Raw genomic sequence first — 12,612 nt, forward strand, 5'->3', positions numbered from 1 at the left:
CTTGGGGACAAGGGCAAGGGCAGAGAGGACTATGGGGATGGGTGCTTTGAAGCGCGTGCGGACGAGGCGGTGGGGGCCCAGCTAGGCGAAGGGGGGTGTCGCAGACGTACGGGGCCCGGCTACGTAGGGTGGGTCCCGCATGGCAGCGTCAGGGATTGGTGGGCGAGCCCGTGCATCGGAAGCCGTGCGCGGTGGAGGACTGAGGAGGGAGGGGACAGGAGACGGAGGTCAATGTGTGCTGAGGAAGCCCCAGGTCGCGGCCTTTCGTGCGAGCCACGTCGGACCAGTGTGTCACTGGCGGTGGGTCCGGTAGTCGGACCCGTTTGTTTGTCTTGGGGTGGAAGGAAAGGAATGGCTGGGACGACGTGGGCCGGTGGGTGGCGCACCAGTGACGAGCGGGCCCCACCAACGTCTGTTACTGTACCCCACGTGACAGGGAGAGGGGGGGAGCCGCTGCGCGTGGGGCCAGGAGGGGTCCTCGCTCTCCGTGTCGCCGCGGTGCACCTGCTGGGCTGGGCTGGGCTGGCGCGTACTACTACCACAGACAGACGGTCCCACACACAGTACAGTCCTCCCGCTGAGGTCTGGGCCCCACTGTGGCTCGGGTCCCCACGTGCCAGCGATATACAGTACCGGACTACCGGTGCAGCACGGAAACAGAGGCCGCAGCCAGCTGGCCAAGGACGGGCCAGCGGCCCAGCCCGTGCGCCTCACCGTCGCTGTCATGTGGGGCCACGCGAGTCCTGCGGCCGCGAGCACGAATCTCCACGCGCCACGCCTGCGGGCCTGACTGATGATTCCGGTGTCCTGGGGAGGCGAGCATGCAAAGAAAAAAAAAAAAGAATGGGACGTTGGTTTGGATTGTGTATGCTTTCTTCAGGCAGCAGCAGCATCTCCGTCTTGCCCTTGTCATGTTGTGCTTTGTTTTGCCCTAATCATGGGTTATATAACTTATCACTACTCGTAGAAGCAGGGGACAAAAAAGTTGGTCTAGCAAAGCTAGTAGGGCATGATCGCCGAGATCTTTATCCAAATGTCCTGTCGTCTCGCGCGTTGCATGCACCTTTCCGGGGCCAAGGGAGCTGGAGGCGAGCAATGCCGGTAAAAAAAATTCATAGTTTTTAAAGACATTAATTATATTGTTATTTAAGTATTTTTTGATGGGATAAGGTAGTTATGGGAGAGGAGAGCAAAAATCATAGAGACTGAGACCTTATTTAGATCTACAAAGTTTTTGAATTTTGACACTGCAGCACTTTCATTTTTATTTGACAAACATTGTACAATCATGGAGTAACTAGGCTGTGTAATTAGTTTTTGTTTTCATCTATATTTAATACTCGATACATATACCGTAAGATTCGACATGACAGAGAATCTTGAAAAGTTTTTTTGTTTCTTAGAGTGAACTAAACAAGGCTTGAGTCTAAGGCCTTGTTTAGATGCAAATTTTTTTTTAGATTTTAACACTATAGCATTTTCGTTTGTATTTGACAAATATTGTCTAATTATGGACTAACTACGCTTAAAAGATTCATCTCGCAATTGACAAGTAAACTGTGCAATTAGTTATTTTTCTATATTTAATGCTTTATGCATGTGCCGCAAGATTCGATGTGATGGAGAATCTTGTAAACTTTTGGGTTTTTTGAGTGCATCTAAACAAGGCCTAAGTTAGAAACCATATCTACACGAGAACTAAGACATAAAGTGATATTGTTGGTAGAGAATGAAGAGAGAATATATGTGGTTGGATTAAAAAATATTATATAAAAACTATATATTGAGATCATAGTTTTTATACAGTGTCTATAAAAAGTAATAAGGCCTTGTTTAGTTAGCAAAATTTTTTGTTTTTGGCTACTGTAGCATTTCGTTTTTATTTGACAAACATTGTCCAATCACGGAGTAACTAGGCTCGAAAGATTCATCTAACAAATTACAGGTAAACTGTGCAGTTAGTTTTTATTTTCGTCTATATTTAATACTCCATGCATGCGACTAAAGATTTGATGTGACGGGGAATCTTGAAATTTTTTGCGAACAAAACAAGGCCTAAGTATACGAATTACATATAGGCCTTGTTTCGTTCCAAAATATTTTGCAAAATCGACACTGTAGCTCTTTTGTTTGTATTTGACAAATATTGTCCAATCATGGACTAACTAGGCTCAAAAGATTCATCTCGTCAATTTCGACTAAACTGTGCAATTAGTTTTTATTTTTGTCTATATTTAATACTTTATGTATGTGTCTAAAGATTCGATGTGACGGGAAATCTGAAAAATTTTTGGAAACTAAACAAGGCCATAGTTTGTAGCATTATGACTACCCTAAGGAGCAAAGGAGAACCGCCAGGGCATCATGTCCCATGCTAGTAGAATTTGGGTTAATGTATAATTTCTCATCATGTTGTTAGTATAACCTCACTGAACAATAAAATATTTTCTTCATCCGCTTCTCATTCTTTCTTTCGATGGCCAGGTCAGAAGTAATTTTTATTATTATTTTTTTTGCTTGTTCTTTACATCGGTGCCTAAATAAGCTATACAAGCGTTTACAGAGATTTTACGATTTTATATTTTCAGCCGTGACTTTTTGAGCTCTCTGCCGTTATCAATCTAACATATTCCGCAGATTTATTGTTCGCTTATCTAAGCAGTTATGATTAAAAGTATTGTTCGCTAATTTATTTTAAAAAAAAATACTCCAAAATAACTGACATATTGACAAATAAGCTCAAGCGAACAGCCTAGCTAGAGCTGAGGAGCTACTAACCAATTCTCTCGTTTGGACAACGGCCTCATTCATCGCGGTTGTTGTTTCATGGTGATGATCTCGAACAGGTGGATCGGATTTATTCTTTAAATGTTGACTACTAGTAGTAGTATTTTTCATCGAGCCTAAAAAGCGACGCTCCTATTTCACGAACGTTCAGCAGAAACAAAATCAGCGATCAATTTCCGACAGCAATTTTCTTTTCTTTTTTGGAAAGTACATATGTTACTTTTTATTTTTAGACAGAACAATAATGGTTTCTCTTTCTCTTCTAAGACATTCGATTTTTTTTTCACTTTCTTTTGCTAGATCACCTGTCCTTTAATTTTTTTTTATATTTTTTTAAGAAGCATGTGCTCATAACTTATAAAACGGAATTAAAAAGCATAACGTTCACGGTAAACTTAACAGTACTAACTTAGCAGTGTTTCTAGACAACATAAGTTCGAGGAATAACTCAACATTGCTAACTTAGTCGTCGTCAAAAAAGTTATACTATATAACTTATGTACATAAGTTTACTCCCACTATTTTAAATTATAAGACATATTGACTTTTCTAAATTGAATTTACTATATATCTAGACACAACTATATATGTATATACATAACAAAATCAATATATGTAGAAATATCAAAACATTTTGTAATTTGGAATAGAGGGAGACATAATTTACACAATACAACTTATGTATATAAGTTACACAACACGCTAGTGTATATAGAAAGTTACACAGTTATTATACACAAACAAAAGTTATACAATACAACTTAGCATAATAGGTTAGCAGCATAACTTAGCAGAATAAATTAGCAATATAACTTATATGTTATAAGTTAATATAAATAAATTGCTACTAGAAAAATAAAAATCTTCGAAACATATAGAAGTGGGGTCTAGTTTTGTTCGTCTCGTCACGTTGAACACAACGGTGTAGACGGAATTAAAAATAGATACATCATTGAAAAGTTATAGAAATTTGAAATAAATGTTTCGCTTTTTTTCATGATGACGTCAAGCACAAAGAGAAGTAGGAGGAGGGGGAAGGAGGGTGGGCGGCCGGCATGTATCATTCGCTGGATATCGTTCGCTGAATTTAAAACTACTGAACGACCGTAAGAATGGAATTGTGCCTAAAAAGCCATAACTAAAAGTACTGTTTGTTAATTTGTTTGTAAGAAAAAAAATTATTCGATGACTGATAGATTCGGCAGATAAGCTAAAGCGAACGGTACAAAGTTTTTGTTTCCTGCGTGTTAGGCCTTGTTTAGTTCTCAAAATTTTTTAAGATTCCTCGTCACATCGAATCTTGCAGCATATACATGAAGTATTAAATATAGATAAAAAAGATAGCTAATTGCATAATTTATCTGTAATTTACGAGTCAAATCTTTTGAGTTTAGTTAGTCTATAATTGAATAATAATTGCCAAATAAAACTGAAAGTGTTACAGTAGCGAAATCCAAAACATTTTGTGAACTAAACAAGGCCTTACATACTATTGCTGGTACGTACATACACTTGTTCTTCATACGGCCTCATCATGTTTAGGTTACCAGGGGAGTAGTACCCGTTATATAGTGATCTCCCTGCTAGCTCATGGTGGTCTCTGTAACTGAAACCTCCCTCTGCCGCGAACACGCACGCACACTGCACACCACGGCCAGCAGAAGAAGACGAGGGCGATCGATCGAGCCGCGCTGGCTGGCCATGACCATTGAAATTAATGTGTCTGCAGTAGTGCTAACCAAACACAACCGAACCAAATCTGCGCATTCATGCCACTACTACTGCCGTCTCAGTCACCCACTGCTCTCTCTGCTTCCTGCTCATCTTCCATGGACACGGCTGCTCCCACCTCCCAGCGACCTACCCAGAAGCAGGGAAACACTCGTTTGGCTAATAAGCCATACTAAAAAAATACTGTTAGCTGATTTATTATAGAAAAAAAATACTATTGAATGATTAGCAGATTCGGCTGATAAACTCAAACGAACAGGTTGTCTATATTCAAAAAATAAAATCGTTTTAGACAGCAACACAGTCTTGAAAGCATAACTTTGACTTCTTTATTTTTGTAAAAATATTTATTAAAAAGTGATATATGTCTGTTTTTATGAAAGTATTTTTTTCAAGATAAATCTATTTATATGGTTTTCATATTTTTTTTACTCAACAACTTATAAGTTATTCACGATTTATATTCCCAGTGTTTTAACTCAAACATTGTTCAAAACAACTTTATTTTTGAGCATGGAGAGAGCACGTGTTTGTGCAGTAGCAAAGTAGCGGCAGCCATCGTGTCTATATAAAATATTATCAATATTTGTAGTTCCATAAGTATACAATATTATGAAAATATATTTTGTGATAAATCTAATAATACATATGTTTAATGTATATATTTTTCATTCTTTGTCCAATCAAAGGTTAGTTTGACTTATAGCTAAAATTAATTGTATCCTTTCCGGGACAGATAGCATGTTTATGCGATGGTGGGTGCCAAATAAATATTACCGCTGGTTTAATTTACTGATGTGGAGATTGAGGCTGTGTGACATACTCCTTGTTGCAATGATTGTTCTGGTAGGACATGGATTTTGATTGTGGTGTTTGGGATACTATGGGACAAAGACAATCTTCATTACTCCGGGTACGACGATCATAATAAAGTGTGTACTACGTCTTAAACAGGACGAGACCACCGTGTCTAATGTTTACCAGCTTTAAACCAAGTGGAAACCATCCATAAAATCTTGGATATCTATCCTGTGATGTTCTCTGGTGCCTCACTAGCTAATTTTAAATCTAAACATGCATTGTCCCCTTAGTTGAACAAAACAGAGCTCTTGTTTTGTTTTCTTCTTTCTTTGTGACTTTGCCTTTGTTTCCGGAGCAGTTGGCTTGTTTTTTTCCCCAATAGAAATGAAAGTACCTAAAATGCAGTTTTTTCACTCTAGTTTTGTACCACTAATAGTTGAACATTGCTACTGTGTGTTCTGTTTTTTCATATGGTTTTGTGAGGAAATTTTCATTAGTTCATTGCTCTGCATGCATGAAGGTTTCAGGTTTGTGGGTGCAAACAAAACTGATGTTCACTTTATTGTAAGCTGTGATTCAAATATAGTAATAACCTATTCCTACGTACAAATATCGTTTCATTGTTGTGTTTGTGATTATGTAAAAACAATATATTGCTCTCTCAAATCACAAATTGTTGCTGTTTCGGTAATTGACAAATGGTTTACGAAATACAACTTTGGCCAGTTATTTTTGTTACATTACTTTGTAACAGTAAGTAAATATAGTTTATTGTGAAACCATTTTCGATACAAACACGTTAGTATACTAACAGTTTAGGATCCAAAATTCAAACACGTGCATGAACTTTTGACTTCAAACAACCCAAAAACATCCTCTCTCTCTCTCCCTCTCTCTCTCTCTCTCTCTCTGGAATGGGATGACAGTAGGGCAAAGAATCTTGATTTAATAACCTTAGGTGAGGCACCATCAATGTGGTGGCTAATTCAGAGGTGTTCTGTGGGTTAATAATAAGACTTTTGGTTTAATGCAATAAGATGGGATTCAGGTGAAGTAATCTTAGTATTATTCTTGGCCATAATAATTGAGCCAGTACATGATTTAACTGCTGTGTTTTTGCGATACTTCGTGCTCTGGCACAAGAAGCTTCATCTCTCCTGGTACAATGATTGTCATGCATGCATGAAGGCACAACCGCGGTTACTAATGTTGCCAGCTCGCTTTAAGCTGTTTTCTCTTTTGTGTTACGTTGAGGTTTGGCAAGCTTAGCCTTCCTGATCACGCCCTTGTTATGTCCTTTATTTGCTCTTCCGCTTAATGCAAGACGTACTCGACATGATCTCTCTAAAAAATAAGGGAAATAATGTACTCACTCCTTTCCATTTGAAGATATCATTTTTTTTGTTTGTAAACTTCTTGATTGACAGTTCATCTTATTCTAATTTTTTGTACAAATAATAAAATACATGAATCATTATTAAAATATCTCTAATAATAAAATAAATCATAACAAAATAAATAATATTATAAAAAATTAAATAAGACGAATTGTCAAACAAGAAGTCTAAAAAAATTGCGTTTTTAATGAAACAGAGGAACATATAATTCAGCTTATGCACGTGTGCGGTATGACGTTCAATGCCGCCTCACGTAGGCCAGCGCCCGACGCCGGTGCTTTACGTACAGAGGTACGGAGTAGCTACGTACGTATTCAATGTGTAAGAACCAATTTAAACTTTGTACTAAAAATGTTCAGTTTCTTCACTCTTCACCATACACAATGTGCGATCTAACAATTATGTTTGTACATAATATACATTACTAGCAGCACGACAAAAGAGTTGTGCCAGGTGCCTAGCTATAGACTTCAAGAAGAGATGCGTTGTTGGGTGTATGTTCGTGGCGAGTCCAAGTCGACTGCGAAGGCGAGCGCCTTATGGCGGCTCAGATCATCCACGTATCCCGGCGCCACATCGTAGCCGTTCAGTTCCGAGAGCTCATCAAGCTGGTGGGCCCCACTGCGCCTCCCACCGCCACGTGGATGCGTCCCCTCTCCTACGAGTATCCGCACCACCTGTTGCAAATAAAAATACTCCGTTCACTTTATGGGCCTTGTTTAGTTTACCTTAAAAACCAAAAACTTTTCAATATTTCCTGTCATATCGAATCTTGCGGTTTATATATGGAGTATTAAATATAGACGAAAAAAACTAATGTAAATCACGAGATGAATCTTTTAAGCCTAGTTAGTCTATAATTGGACAATGTTTATCAAATAAAAACAAGTATCCTTGAGGGCCAGTAAAAAAAAACTATTGTGAATCACGAGATAAATCTTTTAAGCCTAGTTAGTCTATAATTGGACAATATTTATCAAATAAAAACAAAATTAATGCTACAATACCGAAATCTAAATTTTTATCGAAAGCAAACAAGATCTAAAGCTATACCTTTTCTACCAGTCAATATAATAAATTAATAAACAGTACTTTCTGCTGTGGTTTTTCACAGTTGGTTACCTCGCTCATGGGTGGGCGTTGGTGTGGGGAGGTGTGGACGCAGAGTGTGGCCGCCCAGGCCATGTTCCGGAGCTGCTCGGCGTCGTACCGGCCACCCAGCGCAGGGTCGGCCATCTTCAGGGTCTCCTCGCTGTCTTCGTCGACGTCGAGGTACTGCTTTGCCTGCACATGCATGGCAATGGCACGCGTACGTACGGACGAGATGGATCACGACTACGGATGCGCAGTGTGTGTGTATGCATGCAGGTATGTTGGTAGGTATAGCATATATATATATATATATATATATATATATATATGCATATACGTACCCATGCGACGAGGCTGAGCTTGGCGGCGTCGATGGCGCGGCGTCCGGTGAGGAGCTCGAGCAGCACGACGCCGAGCGCGAACACGTCCGTCTTCTCGCTGAAGACGCCGTGCGTGGTGTACTCGGGCGGCACATACCCGAAGGTGCCCTCGAACACCGTCACCTGCAGCTGCGTCAGCGTCGCCGGCAGCCACCGCGCCAGCCCGAAGTCGCAGATCTGCATGCCATGCCATGCATGGTGGTCGACCACCCCAGTAAGAGCAGCTCCAGAGTTGGGTTGAAAGCGAACCATGGGACATCCGAGTCGAACCGTGTCCACTGGAGCTTCCGAACCATACATGTCAGAACTAAAAGCGAACGTTGCAGACAAACCGAACCGAGCCAATTAAAATAACATTGGCAGCACATGGTCCGAAGAAGTCCGTAGCCGGAAGAAGTCCGAAGTAGCAAAGATACATTATTTTATTTATTTAAGAGGTGAGTGGTGGGTCCTAGCAATCGATGCTCACACTATAGGTCTCGAACCGTCTGACGCATTGCAGAATTTGCATGTTTGGTTCGCTACTCACACTGGAGCTGGCCTAAGGCCTTGTTTAGTTTCCAAAATTTTTCAAGATTTTCCGTCACATCGAATCTTGCGGCACATGCATGAAGTATTAAATATAGACGAAAACAAAAACTAATTATACAGTTTGCATGTAAATCGTGAGACGAATCTTTTGACCCTAGTTAGTCTATGATTAGACAATATTTAGCACAAACAAACGAAAGTGCTGCAGTAGCGAAATCCAAAAATTTTGCGAACTGAACCAGGCCATGCCATGCCATGCCATGCCTGCATCATCAGAGACCGTCTTACATGCATTGCATTGCATGCACGCGACTTATGTAAAGGGAGCATTATTGCAAACCAAACCAGCTTGTCGTCTTCTACACTATCTACGTGTGTGCCGTCGTGCAGTGCATGTGCATGCATCTAGAACACACTTGAGCAACCAATCTTGCATTGCATTGCTCTCTACGCCAATGTCCTTGCCCGGCCCTTAACATTAGTTGGACACTGCCATGCATGTCTAGCTACCACCCAACCATGGCCCATGCATGCATATATATATACCTTGTGTCCCAGGGTAATTCAAGCCCATCAGCATCACTCATCACTCACAAACTAAAATTTTGACGCTAGATCTATAGGTGTTCCAGTGGTTATTTCACCTCGACCAATATCCTTCAATACCATGCTGTTAGTGGCGTCACCACTGCTTCACATAAATCCCCTTCCCCACCTCCATTGCTAGGGATGCCTTTTGCTGTGGGCTAGCTTGTTCCCTCTAGACTCACCAATAAGTTGAAAAAGGCCTCGACCCCCAAATCCCCTAGTCCTCCTAGCTCTCCTTGTAGCTACTGAAGATGGGGTGAAGAGGATGAAGAGAAAATTTATGATATTTGAGCACGTCTGATTCACTACTAGAAACGTACACTTTCACCACTTGTTCTAAAACCATTATCATTGTTGTTTTTAGGCTATGGTAGTAAAAGTTGGCGATGATAATCAACTTATCATTTCTCGTTTAACATTTATTATTAACTAGGAGTACACAGTTTTCATCGAATAGAGGAAGCCATTTTAATGATTTTACTACTCACTCCATTCCAAGTTATTCACTTTACCTTTGTTTTAAATAAAATTTCCCAAACTTCGCCAAAGTTTTTAGGAGAAATATAACGACATCTGTCAGTTTGAATCATTGATTATCAAAGTCACATTTCATGTAGAGAGAGAGAGAGATTAGTTTGATGCTCTAGATTTGATGCATTATATTTTTCTATAAACATGACAAAAGTTAGAAAAGTTCAGACTTAGTTGGAACCAAACCAAAAGTGACGCACATAGTTTGTTATATGAAGTATCTGAAAACCATGCATGCATGCATGCCAGTGTCCAAATAAACTAATAACTCTGAAGCAACGTACACCTATATACATACCAGGGGTTCGTAGTTGTCCATGAGGAGAATGTTGGCAGGCTTGATATCCCTGTGCACGATCCTCCTGGCGCACCTCTCGTGCAAGTACTCCAGCCCGCGCGCGGTGCCCACCGCCACCCGGTACCTCGCCTCCCACGGCATGGGCTCCGCGCCGCCGCTGCTGCCGTGGAGCATCCCGGAGAGGCAGCCGAGGCGGGAGAAGGGGAACACGAGGTGCTCGCCGCCGTCGACGCCCACGCCCACCAGCCTGGCGATGTTTGGGTGGCTCACATTCACCACGTGCCCCAGCTCCGACAGGAACCCCTCCATCCGGTCCGCCCCTTCCGCAGCCGTCAGCTTCTTCACCGCCACCAGCTCGCCGCCGGGGAGGCTGCCCCGGTACACCTTCGCGAACCCTCCCCTGCCCACCACGTTCTCTGCATTCACCCAAAATGAATCAATTAAGAGCCATGGCGGCCGGTGGTCGGTGATGATCACCGTACGTATACCTTTGCTGAAGTTGCGGGTGGCCTTCTTGAGCTCGGCGAGGGAGAAGGTGCGGAGGGTGGGCTTGAGGACGCAGAACTCGTGCACCTCGACGTTGTCTGGCCGGCGGATGCTTAGGCGGCGGAGCGTCGACGACATCGTGGGACCCAGCGACGGGATGCGGCCGGAGAGCTGGCGCTTGGCCTTGGAGCGCCACGCCTCGGCTACGGCCTTCCACGGCGGCGCCGACGGCCCGTCGCGCCGCGCGGCCGCCGCCGCAGCCGTCGCTTCCTTCAGCAGCGCGGCCGGGTCGGTGTACGTCGCCGCCGTGATAGCTGGAAACAACGCGCACGTCGTCGCCATTGACGTCGTCGTTGCTGGCGTGCTGCTGCTGGTGGCCACGGTGGTGCAGGTGCCGGCGTTGCTGCAGGCTGTCGTGGAGCCGTTGTCGAGGACGCACCTTGGCGAGACAGACGACTCGTCGTTGCTCCGCGGCGACGGCGAGCCGCCGGCGGCGTTCGTACGCGACATCATCCGCAAACAAGACGAAGGTGCGTTCCGAAATTCGCTGCGAATGCATAATCTCCACAAATTACACCGCGACAATTCTGCGTTCCAAAATTAAAGGTGTGGAAATGGAGCCAAAAAGAAAGCTTTACCTGTTCATTCAAGTTGCAGGAGATCGATCAGAAACCAATCTGCAACTCAGTCTCCACCATTCTCTCTTATTAATCTGCAGAGGTGCGCACATGATCAGTCGCAATTAATCTGGTAAGAATTCTGCTCTCTGAGTTCTCAAAAGAGATTGCAATGTTTTGTTTTTCTTATTTTTGTTTGTGCTCTTGGGGGATTAGAGGCTCTTGTGTGCATGCATGGAAGATCCAGCCTAGCGTAGCCAGAAAACAAAGCAAGGGATGAGCGGTTTTTTTGCGCTTAAGGGCATATGCCCTCACTCTCTCACCCATTGGATTCGTATTGAGAAGTGTGAGATATGTGTTTGCACACTTTTCAAAGCGAATCCAATGGGTAGGAGAGTGAGGGCACATGCCCTCAAGGGCAAAGAAAACTTTACCGGCTAGCTGGACTTAATTGGTCAAGGGTGGCACAAGATGGCCAAAAAAGTAAAAGAGGCGCTAAACATGAGGAGTTTAAAGTTTAAACACATGCTTGCCATGTCAGACTCACACTTTTCTTTGGCCTGATTACCTTTACCGTACACTCAAGATTGTGAGCTGATCTTCATCATAAGAGCATATTTGGATAATTTGGTTATCTATATGGAGCTAATAGTTAATTAGCGGCTAAAAATAGTTTGATCCAAAGTTTTAAACATCCTAATTAATAACTTATTAACTGGTCTTCCAAGCTATATCGTACTGCTAACTGTTAAATCGAGGATCCAAATGGTGTTCAACAAATAGTTATCTAATATAGCCTCACTAGTACAAAATCGAGGTAGCAGGTATTGATTGAGAGGTGCCGCTTCTGATGGTCAAGAGAGCCACGCCTAGATGCTCCCTTGACGAAGACCGTAACCACGAACCCTGTCCTTCGTTGATGCTAGTCCCAGAGGCACCTAACGTACGTCGCCGAGGTATGGCCACTCGGCCAAGGATAGTGATTCTTTTAGATAAAAGGCATTGTCCGGGTTTATTATAAGCTTAACGAGCCAAACAGATTCCGCTGGGGAAACCAGCTTACAGTTTACTAACGTTCAACACCCTTCAAAGAGTGTACAGGCAGAAACAAAAAACAACAAACTCTTACTAAGACCTCTAGCAAAAGCACCCACCAACTATGAAACCCAAAAAAGAGAGAGACATGGTAACAGCGCCACCAAATTACAGATCATTGGCACTCGTCTTGATCAACTGAAGCATGTCTTCCGCCATTGGCTTGAGTTTCGGCTTCAACAGTGGGATCCATGTCTTCAACAACGAAATGGTCTTGTAAATCAGCGAAGCAGATGAGGGTAGCGTCTTCTTGTTGAAACCACATGGTTCCGAGATTT

The 12,612-nt window shown here is 42.6% G+C and overlaps 1 protein-coding gene across 1 annotated transcript; it reads right to left on the reverse strand.

Moving 5' to 3' along the window:
* LOC8082039 (receptor-like cytosolic serine/threonine-protein kinase RBK2) lies at positions 7,035 to 11,400 on the reverse strand. The gene is made up of 6 exons (XM_021461197.1): positions 11,261 to 11,400; positions 10,625 to 11,169; positions 10,137 to 10,552; positions 8,150 to 8,365; positions 7,839 to 8,000; positions 7,035 to 7,393 (listed from the first exon to the last, which is right to left on the reverse strand). Exons 1-6 carry the CDS (start codon positions 11,266 to 11,268, stop codon positions 7,187 to 7,189), a joined length of 1,554 nt encoding a protein of 517 aa, XP_021316872.1. The 5' UTR covers positions 11,269 to 11,400; the 3' UTR covers positions 7,035 to 7,186.

This window comes from Sorghum bicolor, chromosome 5 (assembly GCF_000003195.3).
Source record: "Sorghum bicolor cultivar BTx623 chromosome 5, Sorghum_bicolor_NCBIv3, whole genome shotgun sequence".
NCBI lineage: Eukaryota > Viridiplantae > Streptophyta > Magnoliopsida > Poales > Poaceae > Sorghum > Sorghum bicolor.

Bases quoted from the DNA above. Each gene is read 5' to 3' on its own strand.
- LOC8082039 (XM_021461197.1), bottom strand. The intron at 8,001-8,149 runs GTACGTATATGC...ATGCATGTGCAG, and splicing joins AGCTCAGCCTCGTCGCATGG to GCAAAGCAGTACCTCGACGT. The intron at 7,394-7,838 runs GTAACCAACTGT...TATTTGCAACAG, and splicing joins AACGCCCACCCATGAGCGAG to GTGGTGCGGATACTCGTAGG.